Genomic DNA, 22525 nt, shown 5'->3' on the forward strand with positions numbered 1-22525 from the left:
AACAGAAGTTGGCTATCCTTGCCTGTTGGGCCACCAGCTGAAGCTGATGGAAGGCACTCTGCACCACTGAGGCCACCTGAGCCTCAAGTACCAGCAATGGCTCCAGAAGGACCCCCACCCCAAGCTACGTACCTGCCCCTTCAGAGGGAATGTAACCTTATGGATGACTTTTAAAAGGTATTAGACCGATTCATGGAGCATTAGGCTATCAACGGCTACCAGTAATGATGGATGTATATTACTTCCAGGATCAGAGGCAGTCTACCTTTAATTTAAGTTGCTGGGGATTGCAAGAGGAAAGAGCTGCTGGTGGACTCAGGCCCTGTGCGTAGGCTTCCCTTTGGGTAATCTGGGTACCCACTGTGAGAACAGGATGCCAGTCTAGGTGGGCCGTTGGCCTGATCTAACAGGTTCTCTTTATGTTCTTATAACAACCTTTAATGCATTCTAAGAAGTATAGGAAATTTTATTAAGCACCAGCACACATCCCCACTGTGAAATTCCACATGAATTCCCCCTCCCATCTCACACACAGGCCAAAATGATTGGCCCAACACTTGTTGAGATTTGAGCGTATTTCCGAGGGAAGCAAATTGGTGTGGCACCAGGAAGGTGCTCTCTCTCAAAAAAGGGGTCCTTCCAAGCGTACGGTCCTGGAACTGTTCCTTTTAAATTAATGAAATTGCCTGTCTTCCTCCACCACTCTGCAGCTCCACCTGCTTGTACTTTCCTTAGGTCTAATGGGCTCTTCAGACCATTATCAGCCATCTGAGATTGCCTCATCCAGCTGAGATCTCTTGTCAGGCATAAATGATGGTTCACTCCTCCCTTCCGTCCTCCACATTTCGTTCCTCCGTTCTCTCTTTCCTTCTCATTAAAAAAAGAAGGCAGTTATCTAGAGTGTGAGCACAGACCTTCGCTCTCCTCCTCCTTTGTTCTTGCCCATCATTAGTGAGCAAGATTTGAGCTAACGAGCCTTGGTGGACTGCAAGCTGTGCTGAAGGAACGCCAGGGGAAATTTTCTGCTTCCTCCGTTTCATCCAGTGGCTTAGTTCTGCTAGGAAGGTGTGTAATTCACCTTTCAACCTGGTGGCTCCCAGGGTGGTGATTAGCTGTGACTCCTGCATCACAGGGGGCTGGGCTAGATGACTTTTGAGGTCCCTCCCAATCCTACAATTCCATGAGATGAAGAGTTGCCCAGAAGTAGAATAACCCACAGAAATTACACACATCTCCATCTTCAAACTAAGCCACCTTTACTGCCCCTAGGTACTGCCATTACAACTTTGCCATCTATGGAGCGAGATGGACCACAGCTCTGATTGGGTATAAGGCAGCTTAATTTGCTCCTATTTAAGCCATCCTGGGAGGACCTCTGCCTGAAATTCTGAGAGAGCTGCTGACAGTGCAGATAATTCAGAGCTAGAGGGACCCATGGTCTTAGCACAAGGAAACTTCAATACGATCATATGAGTATGGCTCTCCTAGCTGACGACCTGAGATCAGATAGCAGGGCATCTTGCCCAGATATCTACATACGTCCCTTCAAAATGTGCTCCAGGCTGAGAAACTGTATTGCGCTTGGAACTCCTGGTTGTTGAAGGAGTTCAGAGAGGGAGCACAGATGAAAGTCAGATAAGGTTCGGGCTGCCATTCCTTCATCGCGAAGAATCTCACAACCACTTCTGAGGAAAGCATTGATATCATAGCTGAAAGGGAACCTGCCAGTGTCATAATGCCATTATACAAATCTATGGTGTGACCACATTTGGAATACGGTTCCGGGTGCCTGACTTCAAGAGGGATGTTGTTGAGTTGGAAAAGGCTCAGAAAAGGGCAACCAAATTAATCAAGGCGGTGGGTGGGGGGTGTGACTCCCCTATGAAGAAAGATTGCAGCGTTCTGGACTTTTTCTCTTAGGGAAATGGTGAGTGAGAGGAAGTACATGAAATGATGAACGGCCTGGAGAAAGTGGGTCGAGGGAAATTCTTCTCACTCTCTCAAAACACAAGAACAGTGAAGCTGAATGTTGGAAGATTCAGGGCAGATAAAAGATAGACCTTCATGGAGTGCACAGTTGAATGCAATGTAGCACCAAGGGAGATATCCACACAAGGAATAAAGTCCACTTGCACAATGGGACATTCACCCCTCTCCTCCCACACGCCCCCCCAAACCTGTTTCTAGGGGTTCCTCCATCCCTCCAGAGCAGATTTTGCATTGCACAAGCAAACCTCGTTCCTTGTATGCCACAACTTAGTTGAATCTTGCCCCTTCTGAAAGTGGTGGCTCGCTTTCCATGGAAAACCCATCTATCTCCCTTGCCAATTTTTGAGGCATAACATGTGGGTCAGTTTTAGCTTGTGGACCAGCTTTCTTCCAGACCCATTATTTCCCTGCTGGATCAGTAGGACAGAAACATTTCATGAGATGGCATCCCATCCCATACGTTACAGCAACTGGCCTCTGGTTGGCCAATGTGAAAACAGGATGTTGACAAGCCGGAACGTGTGCAGAAGAGGGCAGCCAAGATGATCCAGGGGTATAGAAGCCAAGCCGTATGAGGAATGGTTGAAGGAGCTGGGTATGTTTAGCCTGGAAAAGAGGGGACTGAGAGGAGATATGAGAGCTATCTTCACATATCTCAAGGGCTGTTACATGGAAGATGGAGCAAGCTTGTTTTCTCCTGCTCTGGAGGGTAGGACTCAAACCGACGGCTTCAAGTTACAAGGAAGGAGATTATGACTAAAAATCAGCAAGAACTTTCTGACAATAAGAGCTGTTTGATAGGGGAACGGATTCCCTCAGGAGGTTGCGGACTCTCCTTCCTTGGAAGTTTTTAAGCAGAGGTTGGATGGCCATCTGTCATGGATGCTTTAACTGAGATTCTTGCATTGGAGGGGTTTGGACTAGATGATCCTTGTGGTCCCTTCCAACTCTGCAATTCTATGCTTTTATGCCTCTATGCAGGGATGCGGGTGGCACTGTAGGTTAAACCACAGAGCCTAGGGCTTGCTGATCAGAAGATCAGCAGTTCGAATCCCCGCGACGGGGGGGGGGGGAGCTCCTGTTGCTCAGTCCCTGCTCCTGCTAACCTAGCAGTTCAAAACACGTCAAAGTGCAAGTAGATAAATAGGTACCTCTCTGGTGGGCATTTCCATGCGCTGCTCTGGTTCACCAGAAGTGGCTTAGTCATGCTGGCCACATGATCTGGGAGCTGTACGCTGGCTCCCTCGGCCAGTAAAGCGAGATGAGCACCGCAACCCCCGAGTCAGCCACGACTGGACCTAATGGTCAGGGGTCCCTTTACCTTTATGCCTCTATGAGTAGATGGGTCAGTGCCCTGATCCATCAGGGCTCTTCTTACTTTCTTACGTTCTGCTTAGCATCCATTGTTGATCAGTCAGTCTTAGGGGGCCTGGTCCACAGACCATAGCAGGAGAAACCCAACATCAAAAGAGAGAGGGTGGACCCTTAATCCCTTAAGAGAAGTCATTAACCCTTCCCCGTTCCGTTTTACTTGATCCAGCTCCACTTGCTGTCCCCTCCCCTCCCCTCTCAGGCTAGAGGAGGAAGATTAGCCGATGTTCTTTAAGGAGCTAATCCTGGGAAGAGTGTCCTGATCAAACATTCCATTGAGCCTTGCCTTTGCGAGAGCTCCTCTCCTCCTGTCAAACCCGACATTTACATATTAAAGACAAAATACCTTTTATGTTAATCCCCAGTGGAGAAGCTGCCTTTGGCTGAGAGAGACATAAATCTTACACTTCCAGGATAATGGGACTCGGGCAAGGAGATCCTGTGCTCAGTGCCGAGGCATTTGAAGGATGCTCCTCCCTCCACCCCCATCTTAAGAGTCGGTGTCTGTGACAAGAGTAGAGCAAGGGGATTGTTGAGCTGCAGGAAAGTGGTTGGTGGCGGATGTAGGCAGAATGTAGGAAGCTGCAAAATTCCTGGTCAGGACCTTAGTCTGCTGTCTTGGCATTGTCTACACCAGGGGTCAGCAAACTTTTTCAGCAGGGGGTTGGTCCACAGTCCCTCAGACCTTGTGGGGGGCTGGACTATATTTTGAAGGGGGGGAAACCTGAATGAATTCCTGTGCCCCACAAATAACCCAGAGATGCATTTTAAATAAAAGCACACATTGTACTCATGTAAAAACACCAGGCAGTCCCCACAAATAACCCAGAGATGTATTTTAAATAAAAGGACATGTTCTACTCATGTAAAAACACGCTGATTCCCGGACCATCCGTGGGCCGGATTTAGAAGGCGATTGGGCCACATCCAGCCCCCAGGCCTTAGTTTGCCCACCCATAGTCTACACCATGCCATGGGCCGACAAACTAAGGCCTGTGGGCCGGATCAGGCCCAATTGCCTTCTAGATCCGGCCCACAGACGGTCCAGGAATCCAGGCAATGGGCATAGCGCAGGCGCAATGGTTTTTGAGACTCAGCCAGCTTGGGGGTTAAAAGTGAGGCAGGCAGCTGCTTGAGACAAGCCCCTTCTTCGTCTGTCATGCTTGCACAGCAATGTTTTCTTCCGGGGTGGGGAAGAGGGAAAAGGAGCCACAGTTTGGATTTCCACCATGGAGCTGCCGGCAACTGACCTCAGGAAGGGCAGTTGTGGCGGCAGGGGCTCAGAGGTGCCCCAGGAGCGATGCCCGCCAGTGTCTGTGGCGGCGGTGCTCTCTGCCGGAGGAAGCAGGGAGCGCCTGGGCAGCTGCACTCTGAAGTAGTTCTGTGCTCTGCTGGGGAGGCTGCTTGTTAGCTACACGGTGCAAGCCATGGAAAGGTAAATAGCTGCCGCCTCGTCTTCCCCCATGCAGGGAAAATAAAGTTTTTGCTTGAGCAGCGCTGGCCTGACTTAGTGTGGCCAGTGGCTTTTTCCTTTACCCACACATGCGCACACACTCTCCAGGGTTGACAGGAATGGTGTGCTTACCTCAGCCCCCCATCCCTCCACCCCGCCTTATGAGAGAAATAATAACTGTCAATGCGTAAAACACAAAGGAAGCAGCGTGGGTGTATGAGGGAACACTCCCCCCCCTAAAAAATCACATTTGGGCAACATTGAGGTTGGTCCCAATAAGGGTTTTTGCCCAAAATGTGGGACATAATCATGGCAACATATAGTCTGGCCCCCCACAAGGTCTGAGGGACAGTGGACCGGCCCCCTGCTGAAAAGGTTTGCTGACCCCTGGTGTACACTGAACTGGGGAGGGGGGCGGGGGTGCTGTGGTCTCAACCACTGAGTCTCTTGGGCTTGCTGATCGTAAGGTTGGCAGTTCAAGACCACTCAATAGGGTGAGTTCCCGTTACTGTCCCTGCTCCTGCCAACCTTGCAGTTTGAAAGCACAGCAGTGCAAGTAGATAAATAGGTATGGCTGCGATGGGAAGGTCAACGCTCTGGCTTCCATCACGGCGTCCCATGCACCCGAAGCGGTTTAGTCCTGCTGGCCACATGACCTGGAAAGCTATCTGTGGACAAGTGCCAGCTCGCTAGGCCTGAAAGGGGAGATGAACGCTGCAACCCCATAGACAAATATGATTGGATGTAACCGCCCAGGGGTCCTAGTCCTTTACCTTTACCTTACACTGAACTGCCACAAGGATCCATCCTTTCGTGCTGGAAAGGATATACAGAGGCTCTGGCCCACTGCCAATGTCCCTGACTATCCAGCACTGCCCTGTCAGCCTGGGGCAATGCTAACCAGCAAGGAAGGCAGACAGGCTTTGTGGCATTGGTAAATAATAGAGGAAGGAGTGAATAATTGACAGGGAAATGGTTTGATCTCCAGTGGGCAGCCTCTGCATGCTTGAAGGCATTTGGGGTACTGGACTGCAGAGACGCTACTATTTTTAACATCTTGTGGGGAAAAGATCTGTGGTAATTCTCTCTCCACCCCCATTTGTATTAAAAACGGGGGGATCCAGAAGAAGCACAACTATTGCAACAGTTCCCCATTAGATACCCCAAAGGGAGGCCTGCAAGCACGCCCTGATTGAGATTTCCAGAAACTGGTGTTCAGAGGCATACTGCCTCCAACATTGGGGGTAGAAGATAGTGATCATGGCTAGTAGCCATGGATGGCCTTTTCCTCCAGGAATTTGTCCAACCTTTTTAAAAAAAATCCCTCCAAGTTGGCAGCCATCATAACTTCTTGTGGGAGTGAGTTCCACAGTTTAGCTATGAACATCAGAAGAGCCCTGTTGGATCAAGCCAGTGGCCCATCTAACCAACCCATAGCTGTCAATTTACAGATTTGAAAATAAGGGACCAGCAGCCTCGAAAATAAGGGACCAGCAGCCTCAAAAATAAGGGCTTTTAGTCAACCAGCAGCCAAACGAAGCCTCAAGTGGTGGTTCCCACAGCGCAGCAACCCAGCAAAGGGGATGCAGCAAGGGAAACCACCGGCACCTCTCCGCTGGGAAGCGCTGAGCAAAGGCGAGTCTCCAGGCAACTCGGCCGATTTGATCGGCACAAGGCATGCAAGCTCCACCCCCCAGTCATTCTTAGACTCCTTATTGGGTGAGCAACACAGCCAAGCAACACAGTTGGAGCCTCCCTCCTCCCTGGCCGGCAGGGAGGGAGGAAGAGGAGCTGCTTCCTTTGAAACCCAGGAAATTTAAGGGACATCATCAATCTGGGACAGCAGCGGGAAACGGCGCTGGGATGAGGGAGTTTCCTGCCAAATAAGGGGCGGTTGACAACTATGAACCAACCAGATGCCCACAAATGTTGACCTGAGTGCAACACGTCTCTCTCCACGTGTGATTCCCTGCAACAGATATTCAGAGGGATTGTGGGTATCTTTTTGTGAAACAATCCTCACTGCTAGGAGTAAAGAATTCCCACGGACGGTCAGGAAGCTTCCTCTAGGATCTAAGGAAGAACTTCAGAATCTAAATTAGAACTTCAGGATCTAAGGAATGTCAGAAGAGCCTGGCTGCTGGATCAGACCAATGTCCCCATCTGGTCCAACATTGTGTTCTCACAGTGGTCCCCTAGGTGCCCCTATTGGAAGCCCGCAAGGATGGATGTAATTGAGCACACTCAAAGGCACACTCTTCCGTTGTCTCTTGAGACAGATGGATTGCCAACAACCAAAGAACCCTCATGCTGAAAGATGCATGTTGACCCCCTCACTTATTGCTTGGGAGTTCTGGGCCAACCTGCTGTGCTCCACCCACTCATTGTCACTGCCCAGCACTGCAGAATGATTAGAGCAGCCTTTCTCAACATCTTGGGTCCCCAGATGTTGTTGGACTACAATTCCCATCATCCCTGACCACTGATCCTGCTAGCTATGGATGATGGGAGTTGTATTTCAAGGTTGAGAAAGGCTGGTGTTAAGAGAGTCCTCCAGTCCTCCATTCCTCTTCCATCAAAGCATGAAATTTGATCACCTCCTTTATTAAGAGGCATAACTGCCATCGTTGTGCTTATTAACGGTCGTAAAAAATTGAAATGGCGGTAGGGAGGAATACCCCAGGCCCTGGATGTGAGTGGAGAGTTTTTGTTGCCTTGGTGGATTCAGGCTGTGCAAAGAAACCTTTCCATTTTATTTCCTGCTTGTTAATTTAAGTGACTTGGCCTGGTATTAAGGAACAGGGTGTGAAAATGGATTAGGGAGGGGGAAGATGCAGGCAAACTGCTCTTATTCTGGTTCTTCGTGAGCTGAAGGGGAGAGCAGGGTTACATCCTCTGTGACCTGCTACCACCATCTGAAATTTGCCACATCCTCATCCCAGGTAGAACCATGCTTTGCTGTTTCTCTAAGAACCTAGATAGCTTCAAAAGAGGATTCCAGAAACTCAGAGAGGAAGAGGAAGCTATCGATGGTGACCAGCCAGGGTGCTGGTGCTCTGGCTGCGCAGTTGGAGGAATCATTAGAATCATAGAACTGAAAGGGACCCCATGGGTCATCTAGCCTAACCCCCCTGCAGCACAGGAATTTCAGCTAACCCATGACAGCTGGCAATAATAATAATAATAATAATAATAATAATAATAATAATAATTAATTATTTATACCCTGCCCATCTGGCTGGGTTTCCCCAGCCACTCTGGGCGGCTTCCAACAAGACACTAAAATACAATAACCTATTAAACATTAAAAGCTTTCCTAAACAGGTCTACCTTCAGATGTCTTCTAAAAGTTTGGTAGTTGTTTTTCTCTTTAACCTCTGGTGGGAGGGCATTCCACAGGGTGGGGGCCACCACCGAGAAGGCTCTCTGCCTGGTTCCCTGTAAGTTGGCTTCTCGCAGCGAGGGAACCGCCAGAAGGCCCTTGGTGCTGGACCTCATTGTCCAGGCTGAACAATGGAGGTGAAGACGCTCCTTCAGGTATACAGGACCAAGGCCATTTAGAGCTTTAAAGGTCAGCACCAACACTTTGAGTTGTGCTCGGAAACGTACTGGGAGCCAATGTAGGTCTTTCAAGACCGGTGTTATATGGTCTCGGCGGCCGCTCCCAGTCACCAGTCTAGCTGCCGCATTCTGGATTAGTTGTAGTTTCCAGGTCACCTTTAAAGGTAGCCCCACATAGAGTGCATTGCAGTAGTTCGATGTTTCCAAACATGTGCCCCCTTTAGCTTGATCCAGCCAGAGTTGGATTTAGGACATATGGGGCAAGAGCCTAGGGGTGCCGTGGGGCATCACAACTATGACGTAGAGCAGGCATGTCCAACAGGTCGATCATGATCGACCGGTCAATCACGGGGGTGTATTAGTATCATGTCAGTGGTCACCTTTTTGTTCCAAACCCCGCTTCCCGCTAAAAAGCTCAACAACTTTAGTCAAGTCTCCCCTAGAAGAAGCTCAGCAACTCCTGACAATGACAATGGGTAGATCACAGCCGGAGTTGGACGTGCCTGACATAGAGGATTGAGCAGAACAGAGGACGAGAGGCAAGGGGTGTTAATTTTGTCTGAAAGACCAAAGCCCATCCATGATACAGCAGAGTCTTCTTATGCTCTTAAATGTTAAGTCCTTCCTTTTATCCTTCTTAAATCTTCACAGCTTCAGCTTCAATGGAAGCCCATGAGTTCTAATGTTATGAGAGAGGAAGGAAAACATTTCTTCATTGCATGGATTGCATTTATAACCCACCTTTTTCTCCCAGAAGGCATAGCTGTCAACCGTCCCTTATTTGGCAGGAAACTCCCTTATCCCAGTGCTGTGTCCCGCTGCTGTCCCTTATTGATGATGTCCCTTAAATTTCCCAGGTTTCAAAGGAAGCAGCTCCTCTCCCTCCCTCCCTCCCAGCCAGAGAGGAGGGAGGCTCCAACTGTGTTGCTTGGCTGCCTTGCTCACCCAATAAGGAGTCTAAGAACGACTGCGGGGTGGAGCTTGCATGCCTTGTGCCGATGAAATCGGCCACGTTGCCTGGGGACTTGCCTTTGCTCAGCGCTTCCCAGCGGAGACGTGACAGTGGTTTTCCTTGCTGCATCTCCTTTGCTGGGTTGCTGCGCTGTGGGAACCACCACTTGAGGCTTCGTTTGGCTGCTGGCTGGGCTTTCTGCCTTTGGTTCGGAGGGGCTCAGAAGTCGAACATCCCTGTGCTCTGAAAATCCCTTATTTTGGCTACTGATCCCTTATTTCCAAGGCTGCTGGTCCCTTATTTTCAAATCTGTAAGTTGACAGCTATAATAATAATAATAATAATAATAATAATAATAATAATAATAATAATAAATTTATTTATATCCCGCCCTCCCCAGCCGAAGCCGGGCTCAGGGCGGCTAACAACAATAAAACAGTACAAAAGTACAGCATAAACAACACTCTAAAATCATTCATTATAAAATTAATTAATTCAAGCCACTGGCAACCATTGGGCCAGAGCTCCGCGAAGATTGCCGAGGGAGGGAGTCAGGCTGTGCCCTGGCCAAAGGCCTGGTGGAACAGCTCTGTCTTGCAGGCCCTGCGGAAAGATGTCAAGTCCCGCAGGGCCCTGGTCTCTTGTGACAGAGTGTTCCACCAGATCGCAGCCACAGCCGAAAAAGCCCTGGCTCTAGTTGAGGCCAGCCTAACTTCTCTGTGGCCTGGGACCTTCAAGATGTTTTTATTTGAAGACTGTAAGTTTCTCTGTGGGGCATACCAGGAGAGGCGGCCCCGTAGGTACAAGGGTCCTAGGCTGTATAGGGCTTTAAAGGTTAAAACCAGCACCTTAAACCTGATCCTGTACTCCACCGGGAGCCAGTGCAGCTGGTATAGCACCGGGTGAATGTGATCTCGCAGCGAAGACCTCGTAAGGAGTCTCGCTGCAGCATTCTGCACCCGCTGGAGTTTCTGGGTCAGTCTCAAGGGCAGCCCCACGTAGAGCGAGTTACAATAATCCAGTCTGGAGGTGACCGTCGCGTGGATCACAGTGGCTAGGTCAGGGCGAGAGAGGTAAGGAGCCAACTGCTTAGCTTGGCGGAGATGGAAAAATGCCGCCTTTGTTATAGCTGCAATCTGCGCCTCCATGGAAAGGGAGGTGTCGAAGATTACACCCAAACTCTTAACGGACGGTGCTGGCACTAATTGCGCCCCCGCAAGAGATGGGAGTTGCCCCCCCAATCCCATATCGCCCCGTCCCAGCCACAGGACCTCTGTCTTCGAAGGATTTAGCTTCAACCGGCTCCCATGTAACCATCCAGCCACAGCTTCCAAACATCTGGTCAGTGTGTCTGGGGCCGAGTCAGGATGGCCATCCATCAACAGATAGAGTTGGGTGTCATCGGCATACTGATGGCAACCCAGCCCAAAACTCCGAAGAAGCTGGGCGAGGGGGCGCATAAAGGTGTTGAAAAGCATCGGGGAGAGTATCGCACCCTGAGGTACTCCACACACCAAGGAGTGGCGCGATGACAATTCCCCCCCAAGCACCACCCTCTGTCCCCGACCAGAGAGAAACGAACGCAGCCATTGAAGGACTGTGCCCTGGATCCCCACGTCGGCAAGGTGGTGGTCCAGAAGATCATGATCGACCATGTCGAAAGCTGCTGACATATCTAGAAGAATCAGCAGCCCCGACCCGCCTTGATCCAGCTGTCTACGAAGATCATCTGTTAGGGCAACCAGAGCCGTCTCGGTCCCATGACCAGCGCGGAAGCCGAACTGGAATGGATCCAGAGCCGATGTTTCATCCAGAAACCCACCAAGCTGTTCAGCAACCGCTCTCTCAATCACCATACCCAGGAATGGAAGATTCGAAACCGGGTGGTAATTGGATAGATCTAAAGGATCTAATGATGTTTTCTTTAAGAGCGGGCGCACCACTGCCTCCTTCAGTTCCCCTGGGAATGTCCCCGTGCCAAGGGACAAATTGATGATATTCCCCAGGAGGGCCCGCACCTCGTCTGGACACGCTCTAATCAGCCAAGATGGGCACGGGTCAAGAGGACAGGTGGTGGGCTTTCCAGCTCGGAGGAGTCTGTCCACATCAGCTGGGGATATCCGGTCGAAGTGGTCCAATACTGGACCCGAGGACAGTCGAGGGGCCTCCAGTTCCTTTATTGTATCCAAATTGGCAGGAAGGTCATGGCGGAGCAACAAGACCTTCTCCGCAAAAAAGCTCGCAAATGCCTCACAGATGTGTGTCAAATTGTTATTTAAATTTGGCTGTTCCCTCAAGGGACGTTAAAGACCTGATTATACTAAATAATTGCGCTGGGCGAGAGCTAGCGGATGCAATGGAGGCCGAGAAGTATGACTTCTTAGCAGCCTTCACCGCCATCTCGTAGGTTTTCATAAAAGCCCTATAAGATGTTCTTGAGGCTCCATCACGGGCACCCCGCCATACTCGCTCTAGCCATCTGAGGTCCCGCTTCATTTTCCGGAGCTCCTCAGTAAACCAGGGAGCCCGGTTTCTGCGGGGTTGCAGAGGGCGCTTAGGTGCGATCTCATCGATGGCTGCCGGGAGCCGGGTATTCCAGCCCTCAACAAGCTCAGTCAATGAGTCGCCAGGAGGAGCAAGAAGGTAGTGTGTATGGCGCTCTCTCTTCCTCATTCAATCCCCACAGCAACCTTGTGAGGGAGGTTAGGCTGAGAGACATTGACTGCCCTCCCTCCCAGTGTGCCTCATGACTGAGTGAGGATTTAAACTCTTTTCCAGGTCTTAGTGCGGCACTCTAACTGCTACACCACACTGCCTCTCTATCCCCTGTCTTGTGCCACGCATAATTTTATAAACTTCTGTCACATCACCGCTTACTGATGTGGAAACATGGAAGGCTGAATATAAGATTGGGAAATGCCGACTGACAGGTGTCAAACTGATGAGAAAGACCAGGCCAGTCTGAGATTGGCAGCTTCTTCCTACAGTGGCACAAAGAGCGCAACTGGTGCCTCTCCAAATGCAGAAAATGTAGAAAACCCCTAGAACACTTTCCGCATGTCCCCCTTGGGGTGGGGGGCGTCGCCCCAGTCTTAGTGTAAGCCAAGGGAATTTAGATCTTTCGTTGCCAAGGTAACCTTCCTTGTTTCATCCAATCAGCTCTGACCCTTACCAATTCCAGCACATCTCCACACATCCTTTGAAGAGAGTGGAGCGCCCAGCGAATCTCATTTATGCATGCAGCTTCGTTGCTTGATCTCCGCAAAAAGACACAACTCGGGGCACTATTTCTGCCTCCTAGACGCCTGACCCCCACATAGCCGGTGACTTGTTAAGGACAACCGATGCAAATTATATTCTGATTTGTTCAGAAGGGAGGTTAGGGGGATGATGCTGGTGAATTCTGTGTGGAAGGTTGTTAGGAAAGGTATTGAAGATAAAACAGCCCATCCGTGGTGCAACAGCAGTTGGAATAACTGTGAACAGTCCTAGTCCCCACACTTCAAAAGGGATTTTGTAGAGCTAAGAAAGGTGCAGAAAAGGGCAACTCAAAAGATAGTGGGGCCGTAGCAGGTCTCCTGTGAGGTATTGTTATATATGGGGTTTTTTTCATTTACAAAAAGTGTGTGTGTGTGTGTGTGTGTGTGTGTGTGTGTGTGCAGGGACATGAAAGAAACATAAGAACATGCAAAGAGCCCTGCTGGAGGGAGTTCCAGAGGGCAGAGTATGCCACCCTCAATGCCCAGTCTCTAGTAAAAGCAGACCAAACCTTGTTAGTCATAATAGGGATAGAGTTTCCATGTGCAGGGGCAGTCAACCTCTGGATATCAGGTGCTAGGGATGAGGGGTGGCCAATACCTTCCCGTCTTGCCTCTGCTTCCTGGAAACATTTGGTTGGCTGATGTGGGAAACAGAAAGGTGGACCAGGTGGACTAAGGGAGTCTAGTCCAGGAGGGATCTTCTCACTCCCTGATGTAATCCTCTCCTCCATGAGGAAGAAGGGAACTCTCAAACAGCCCCCCAGCCCAGAACTTTTAGATGCAAACTCCCGCCAACCTTGCTTCGTATTGAATTTTGCTTCCCGTCTTTAATGGTCAGCAAGTTTGTGAAATTGTGAAGAAGTCAGGCCATGAACCAGCAGAGGTGGTTCTAGGGGAGCGCTACTGGTGTGGTCGCACTGGGCACGAAACATCTGGGGTGTCACAGCAGCTGCCACCACTCTTTTATCCTGGTGGGAAGGTGCCAGATTTTGGCATCACACAAGGCACCACTGAAATTTGAGGTGCTGAAACAAGGACCCCAAGTTGGTGGGAGAGGGAGGGTTTGAATGTCTGTTCAGATTTCTTGGATTTGCATTTGAATCTCAGAGTTTTGAGGTAAAAGGTGGGGGAAAGATTGAGGTGTGAAGGCCAGGAAAAGCCAGGAAATGTATGCATGAAGTTGCCCAGCAACCAGGGGAGATGGCCTTGTTGCTCCTGTTCTATTGGAGGTTTCTAAGCAGAGGTTGGATGGCCATCTGTCGAGGATGCTTTAGCTGTGATTTCTGCATTGAAAGGGGTTGGACTAGATGACTCATGGGGTCCCTTCCAGCTCCACAATTCTATGATTCTAAGAGGCTATAGAAATGGGCAGGTAAGGAGTTGCAATGGAGTATATCAAACTAAGTCATACTCGGAGCAGACACATTGAAACGAATAAACCTAAGACATGTCTATTAACTTCATTTGATCTCCTTTGAGTTGGGCTAGTGGTGGATGAAGCTCATTTGTTTTCTTCCTTATATTTATATTCCACCATTCCTCCAAGAATCTCAAGGTAACACGGGTGGCTCTCCTCTCCTGTTTTGCCCCCACAACAAACCTGGGAGGTAGGAGGGAGAGGGAGAGAGGTCCAAGATCGCCAGGTGAGCACCACAGCAGGGTGGGATTTGAACCCAGATCTCAGTACCACACTCTAGTGTCAGCACCACACTCTAACCACCTCTTGGGATGGAGCTAAACACAACACTCTGTTCTTTGCTGTGGACCTGGCTTCTGTCAAAAAGGCAGAGGAGCTGGGACTAGTTCAACAGTTGGCAGTGCTCATGATGGGGATGTTTGGAAGTGCAACAGATTGGGGTACCCACCTATTCTCTTTTCCCACAGTGGCTCCCAAGGGCCCGAAGATCATGATGACCCCAACAAGAGCCCGAGTAGGAGACACAGTGCGAATCCTGGTGCAAGGTTTTCAAGTGAGTATGAACCCGAAGGGCGTCACTGAGAGTTATTGGCATCTGGTACAGGTCATATGAATTGTTTATATCTAAGGATGGGGAAGATGTTTGATCAGCTCACATTTTAATCTTGTTGGTTTGTTTACATTTATAGTCTTACACCTTTTCCTCCAAGGAGCTCAAGGTGGTGTACATGCTTCTCTTCCTCCCCATTTTATCCCCACAAGAACCCTGTGAGGTAGGCTAGCCTGAGAGGCAGTGACTGGCCCCCAAAGTTACACTCAGTGAGTGTCATGTCCCGGTGGGAGGATTCGAATTCTGGTCTTCTGGGACCTAGTCTGACACTCTAACCTCTACACCTCGCAGCAACCCTGTGATGTAAGTTAGGCTGAGAGAGGCAGTGACTGGCCCCAAGGTCACACCTGCATCATGGCTGAGTGAGGATTTGAACCCTGGTCTCTACCAGGTCTGACACTGTAACCACTATGCCACACTGGATCCCATATGAACCAACTGAATATTACCACTTTGCAAACTAACACACGGAGATCAAACCACAGTTGTCCTTTGACACCTGCTCTTCTCTAAATTTTGCAGTGTACAACAAATTGAGTATGAAGACATCCAGATTAGTGGCGATAATGTAGAAAGATATTCTATATTAGGCAAAGGACCTTATAGAGCAGGGATCCCCAAACTTCGCCCTCCAGCTTTTTTGGGACTACAACTCCCATCATCCCTAGCTAACAGGACCAGTGGTCAAGGATGATGGGAACTGTAGTCCCAAAAACACTGGAGGGCCGAGTTTGGGGATGCCTGTTATAGACCCACTGCCAGTCAGAGTTAGCAACATTAGGCTAGATGAGTCAATGGTCTGAATCAGTATTCAGCAGCTATGTATGGGTGTGGGTCCATTACTCATAGGAATGTTAAACTTGCACCTTAGACCAGCCAGCAGTGAGAAGAGAATTGCAGGATCTGGATAATACCATCATAGACAGTAGATTCCGACTCTTCAGGACCTTGGAGAGCTCCTACGATGGGCACGTGTTCAACAGAAGATTGTAGGAAGCTGCCTTCTGCTTGGAGTGAACTTGGGGCTTTTGGCCTACTAACCACAGACTGGCAGCACCTCTCCAGGATTTCAGGCATGGGACAATCCCATCCATGCTTGGAGATTCCACTGGAGAGTCATCCTGGGACCTTCTGCATGCAAAGCAGTTGCTCTGTCACTGAGCCACAGCCCTCATCAGATGAGACAGCAGACCTTGGTTCCAACCGCAGCACCAGCAGCAAAAAGATTTCCAGCTTGCCAAAACTGAGAACGTTTTTGGAGACACGTTCTCCATTCAGAGTAGGCAATGGCAGCCTGGATGCATTATTATAAAGCATTTGCATGCTAACCGGAAAAATTAAAATTAGCAAAAGAAGGAAAGGGCCATAGCTTGGTGGTAGAGCATCTACTTTGCATGCAGAAGGTCCCAGGTTCACTCCCCAAGTAGGGATGAGAGAGAACCATGTCTATAATTCCCGGAGAGCTACTGCCAAACAGTGTAGACAGTAATGAGCTAGATGGGCCCAATAGTCTGACTTTTAGTATAAGGCAGCTTGCTGTGTTCCTGTGTGTCAAAATCTCTCATATGTTTTGCACCCTTCCTTGCAAAGCACAAAGCTGGTGAGATTTAGATATCACCCCTGCCCTACACTGTTTTCTCTCACCCCATTAACTCAGAGTTTCTCCAAGAGGATTTGCAAGCTGTTTAATGCCATCTCATCTGTGCCTCTGTTTGTTGTCATTACCAGGTGATTTCAGGGTGTGAAAGGGGGGTAACTGTTCCTTAATCCAGGCGCTGAGCTGAACCAATTGAAGGCACTAAGTGGGACTTTTCGGGAGAGTGAAGCCAATCCATATTCATAGCTGCATGTGTACATAGGGTTGGGCCTGGGCAGGGGGAAGATAGAAGATGCACAAAGTGTAGCTCAGTGGCAGCTCTACCTCATGGGTGGAAATAATAATAATAATAATAATAATAATAATAATAATAATAATAATAATTTTTTATTTATACCCCGCCCATCTGGCTGAGTTTCCCCAGCCACTCTGGGTGGCTCCCAATCAAGTGTTAAAAACAATACATCATTAAATATTAAAAACTTCCCTAAACAGGGCTGCCTTCAGATGTCTTTTAAAGATAACATAGCTGCTTATTTCCTTCACATCTGAACAGAGGGCATTCCACAGGGTGGGCGCCACTACCGAGAAGGCCCTCTGCCTGGTTCCCTGTAACCTCACTTCTCGCAATGAGGGAACCACCAGAAGGCCCTTGGCACTGGATCTCAGTGTCCGGGCTGGATGATGGGGGTGGAGACGCTCCTTCAGGTATACTGGACCGAGGCCGTTTAGGGCTTTAAAGGTCAGCACCAACACTTTGAATTGCGCTCGGAAATGTACTGGGAGCCAATGCAGATCTCTCAGGACCGGTGTTATGTGGTCCCGGCGGGCACTCCCAGTCACCAGTCTAGCTGCCACATTCTGGATTAATTGCAGTTTCCGGGTCACCTTCAAAGGTAGCCCCACGTAGAGCGCGTTGCAGTAGTCCAAGCGTGAGATAAGCAGAGCATGCACCACTCTGGCGAGACAGTCTGTGGGAACAGTCTATACTCCCACCCTGGAGTCCAGTACCAATTCTGAGCACCATCATTTAAGAAGGATATTGACAAGCTGGAACGTGGGCGGATGAGGGCAACCGAGATGATAAAATGGTCTGCAAACCAAGCCTTAGGAGGAATGGCTGAGGGATCTGGGGATGTTTGGCCTGGATAAGAGGAGAGGTGATACGAGAGACATCTTCAGATACCTTGAAGGGCTGTCACATAGAAGATGAAGCAAGCTTGTTCTCTCCTGCTGCAGAGGATGGTGCCTGAACCAATGGATTCAAGTTACAAGAAAGGAGATTCTGACACTCGAACCACTACACAACACTGTCTACTCTGAGTAGGACTGGTATTGGACAGAAACCTTTCCTGCCTAACTCATCAGATTGAGCCACCTGTTGCCCCCACATTAACCCCAAAATGCTAGAAAAGACTCTACAGTGGTATCTCTGGTTGCGAACGGGATCTGTTCCGGAGGCCCGTTCACAACATGAATAGAGCGCAACCCGCAGCGGTGCGTCTGCACACGCAATGGTTGTGATTCACTGCTTCTGCGCATGCGCGTGATGTCATTTTGCACTTCTACGCATGCGCGAGCAGCGAAACCCAGAACTAACCCTTTCCAGTACTTCCGGGTCGCCACGGGACGTAACCTGAAATAACGTAACATGAAGCAAACATAACATGAGGTATGACAGTACAGTGGTACCTCGGGTTAAGTACTCAATTCGTTCTGGAGGTCCGTTCTTAACCTGAAACTGTTCTTAACCTGAAGCACCACATTAGCTAATGGGGCCTCCTGCTGCTGCCGTGCTGCCGGAGCACGATTTCTGTTCTCATCATGAAGCAAAGTTCTTAACCTGAAGCACTATTTCTGGGTTAGCAGAGTCTGTAACCTGAAGTGTATGTAACCTGAAGCATATGTAACCCGAGGTACCACTGTACTTAAATAGCAAGCCAATCCACCCCCCCAAAGTCAACCAACCATCTAGCCTCTTAATTCATGAAACTCCCCTTTCTCCTTCCCTTGAAATAGCATTCATCCATCCAAAACACCCACTGCTGCAGTGGCTTCTGGGAAATGTAGTTTGCTTTGCACTCCATTGTGTTCAAGGTGAGCTGCAAGGAGTTCTTCTCCAGGTTAGATTGCAATTCCAAATCCAGGGACCTTGCGAGGTTTAGCCTCCTCTTTCTTTAAGATGAGCCTTACGAGTCTTCAAAGTTCCTATCTGGTGACGGTTGCAGAGAAACTAGACTTTGCAGCTCTGCTGATGCATTTGTTGGGCGTTGCTTGGCTTTCAGAATGAAGTCTTCCCCGAACCCATGTTCACTTGGACCCGCGTTGGGAGCAGGCTCCTGGACGGCAGTGCGGAGCACGATGGCAAGGAGCTGATCTTGGAGCGAGTGCCGGCAGAACTGAACGGCTCCATGTACCGCTGCACAGCGCAGAACCCACTTGGATCCACGGACACCCACACCAGGCTGATAGTCTTTGGTATGCGGGAGGTTGCGGTTCTCCCATTCACAACCCTTGGGGAACCATTCTCCATGGTTTGGGGTCCTCCACACATTATCCCCTTCCTGCCACCATCAGGCCCAGATCCTCCTCCTCACTACTCATAGAAGCCTCTGGGCATGCTGGCTCTATGGTCTGTGAACCGCCCCAAAATCTTACGATGAAGTACCGTATTGGCCCAAATATAAGCCACACTTCCCCCCCCCAAAAAAAAATCATGACAGTGAAAAGTTAAAGTGCAGCTTATATTCATGACCTTCCCTTTCTCCTGATGGCTCAGGGAGGCTTGGGAGCAGTGGGCTGCTCTGGGGGAGGGGGTCATGCTGCTTTGCCGGCGGCCTCCCCCCCCCCCCAAGAGCAGCAAGGGAGCATGGGGAAAGGTGCCCAGCCCGCCTGCTGCTCCCAAGCCTCCCCCAAGCCGCCGCCAGAAATAAAGGGAAAGGGAGGGGAGGCTGGCGGCAAAGCGATGCGGCTCCCCCCAGGAAGCAGCCTGGGAGCGCAGGGGGTGTCTTCTTTTCTCCTACCCCCCTTGAATTTTGAAGGTGTCACCAATGTCCTGGCTGTGGGAGGCAGGGAGTTCAGGGAGGCAGGAGAGGATATATTGTTTTTTCTAACGTGCACTAACAAGTCCTTTAACTTAGCAGAGTTTCACATTCCCCTTTTAAATGCACAGCAGATAGCTGGTTGCAGGCTTGTTTAAGCCTCTTACTATTACACTCCTTGTAAGTTCCCTTTGAATCCCTCCTAAAAGAATAAAGACACCACAATCTTGTGTAAAGTCTATAAAAGAAGTTTACTCACATCATCAGTTCCACAGATGGATCCCTGAAGGCAGACTTAGTTACAAAGTATATACATGTGGATCGACCCCATATGGAAGGGTTAATCCCAGTGACTACAGACTGGCAGTCACTACAGTTCACACCATGAAAGGAAGGTGGAAAAGAGAGGAAGGAGGGCTGCGTGCCTTGTGCTTTTGTTACCTGCACAGGTAAAGTCACGCCCACCTCTAGTCACATGCAAAAGGAAGTATGTCCCAGCCCAGGAGGAAACAGGAAGTTCCGACTGGCTGAACCAAACATCCCCTTGCATGTCCACTCTAGGAAAACAAGGAATGTTGTATTTGACTGCTACTTATGTATCACATCCCACACTGGCAATATCTGACAACTGCGCAATGTTCTCCCATGTTAATGTGACCACCTAATTATTCTCCATTTTTGTCCCTTTTCTTTCTCCTTTTAGAAAACCCAAATATCCCAAGAGGAACAGAAGACTCCAATGGTAAGGCACAACCCTTCTGCTTTTATTTAGGGAGCAATCCTAAGTCCCTGCCCGATGGATAAGGCAACCAGTCATGATATCCATGTTCTCCTTCCACTGTCATAAACACTATACCTCGGAAACACCAGTTGCTGGAGATCACAAGAAAGGACTTCTTCATGCAGCACACAGCTAAACTAAGGAACTTCCTCCCAAAGGGAGAAATGATTGCAAGGATGTGAATAGAACAGGCTTCCTCAACGTCAGCCCTCCAGATGTTTTGAGACTACAATTCCCATCATCCCTGCCCACTGGTCCTGCTAGCTAGGCATCATGTGAGTTGTAGGCCAAAAACATCTGGAGGGCCGAGGTTGAGGAAGCCTGGTATAGAAACTAGGAAGAGGATATATTTCTTAGATATTATCCATCCTTGCGTTTATGAGTCCATCCCTTCGTCAGCAAAACTAAAGAAGCTGTTGATAAGCTAGCTCTAGCCTTTTAATTTAAGTCATCAAGGATGCTTTACTGCAAAATGGATTTCCTGGTATTTTACCCTTTAAAACAACAACCATGCAAAACACTCTTCTCCTAAGTAAAGGTAGATTTCCTCACTCAGTTTCACAGTAACAGTTTTGAGGCAGGCTTAAAATGTAGTTACAGACATATATTGTTGTTTAGGTTAGAACCGGTGTCTGAGCTGTGACTCAGAGTCAGCACATGCTTTGCATCCCTAGTCATCGATGAAGCTTCGAAGAGAAGAGATCAGAGAGGTCAGAGATCAGGGATCAGAGAGAGAGAGCAAGCTGGGGATGTGACCAGCTTATACAGTCTTACCTCATGTTACGTTTGCTTCAGGTTGAGCGTTTGCAGGTTGCGTCCCGCGGTGACCCAGAAGTACCCGAAAAGGCTTACTTCTGGGTTTCGCCGCTTGCGCATGTGCAGACGCTCAAAATGACATCATGTGCATGCGCAGAAGCGGCAAATCACAAGCCACGCACACGCAGACGCGGGTTGCGTTCTGCTCATGTTGTGAACGGGCCTCCGGAATGGATCCCGTTCACAACCAGAGGTATCACTGTATAGGCTGATCTCCTTTACCTGGCTTGACACAGTGAAAGTGGCTCTCACAAGAAAGAATTTCCTGCAGGCTCTTGTGAGATCCAGCTGTGTGTGTGCCTTTCTAGCAATCTAGCTGGTTCTGACTGCCTTGTTTTAGATATTGCCACAACAATGGCCACCAATTTGGATGGCTTTAAACTTTTTGGAGGAGAGGGCTTATCGATAGCTACAAGCCATGACAGCAGGCTCTGCCTCCATGGTCAGAGACGGAAATGCTTTTGAATGCCAGTTGCCAGAAACTGTCAGAGGGGATGGTGCTCTTATGCATGAACCCTGCCTTTGGAGCATCTGGTTGGCCACTGTGAGAACAGAAAGCTGGACTAGATGGTCCCATTGTCTGATCTGACAGCCTCTTCTGATTTTCTGACGAAGTAAAAATGAAATGATGTCCAGGTCTGTCCATCCAGACGCGTACAAAAGAAGCCCCTCAAAAATTGTCTTCTTCTTTTTTTGTCTACCTAGGTTCACCAGACAGCCACAGCAGCTATAAATTCCTTCTGGCCATCATCTTAACAGTTACTTTGGAACTAACGTGAAAGCCTTTGACGCAGAGACCCTTCGTTTCTTCTCCTCCACCCAGAATTCACATCTCCGTTGACCAGACTTCTGTTCTCTCTCTTTCTCTCTTCTGCTTTGCTTTCTTTCTTTCTATCTTTCTTTTCTTCCTCCTCTCCCCACCCCCTCTTTTTTTTCTAAAACTATTTACGGTCTCGTTATCGGTCTTCTTCTGTCTGTGTCTTGGCTTTGTCATCCAATTTAATTAAAAAGAAAACAATGACAGAAAGAAAAAAAGCCTCACCGCCGCCCAATGATAATAATATCCTGGGAGTAAGACTAATGCTGATTATTTTCTTCGTCCGTTGTATGCAGGTGACTTAAAAAATAATAATTTAAAAGCTGGCTAGCCAGAATCCACGTGAAACCATTGTAATTGCACACAAAAGGATTTTCAAGGGCACAGCAACAGGACACAGGTGGGTTGTTTTTTTTCCACCCAACACCAAATGGATTTGAGCACCTCAATGTATCCCAGGCTATATGAGCTCTAGGGAAAGGGTCAGTGGCAGAGTGCCTGCTTTGCATGAAGAAGGTCTGAGGTTCAATGCTCAACAGTATCTCCAGAGAGGGCTGAGATTATCCTCTGCCTGAAACTCAGGAGAACCACTGCCAGTCAGTGTAGACAGTCTTGTTCTAGATGTAACAAGCTTCTGAATCATTGTAAGGCAGCTTACTTTAAAAAGGTAAAGGTAAAGGGACCCCTGACCATTAGGTCCAGTCGTGGCCGACTCTGGGGTTGTGGCACTCATCTCGCTTTATTGGCCAAGGGAGCCGGTGTACAGCTTCCGGGTCCTGTGGCCAGCATGACTAAGCCGCTTCTGGCGAACCAGAGCAGCGCACGGAAATGCCATTTACCTTCCCGCTGGAGCGGTACCT

The 22525-nt window shown here is 49.1% G+C and overlaps 1 protein-coding gene across 1 annotated transcript in view; it reads left to right on the plus strand.

Annotated features, from left to right (window-relative positions):
• The window catches only part of IGSF21 (immunoglobin superfamily member 21), a 238506-nt gene extending 216699 nt beyond the window's left edge, over window positions 1–21807 (plus strand). Inside the window, exons 7-10 of the mRNA XM_053400998.1 lie at window positions 14471–14556; window positions 18496–18688; window positions 19955–19993; window positions 21554–21807. Of these exons, the coding sequence (XP_053256973.1) occupies window positions 14471–14556; window positions 18496–18688; window positions 19955–19993; window positions 21554–21627 (392 nt within the window). The 3' untranslated portion in view covers window positions 21628–21807. The remainder of the gene's footprint in view (window positions 1–14470; window positions 14557–18495; window positions 18689–19954; window positions 19994–21553) is intronic.
• Window positions 21808–22525: the final 718 nt, after the last annotated feature.

This window comes from Podarcis raffonei, chromosome 8 (assembly GCF_027172205.1).
Source record: "Podarcis raffonei isolate rPodRaf1 chromosome 8, rPodRaf1.pri, whole genome shotgun sequence".
Taxonomy (NCBI): Eukaryota; Metazoa; Chordata; class Lepidosauria; order Squamata; family Lacertidae; genus Podarcis; species Podarcis raffonei.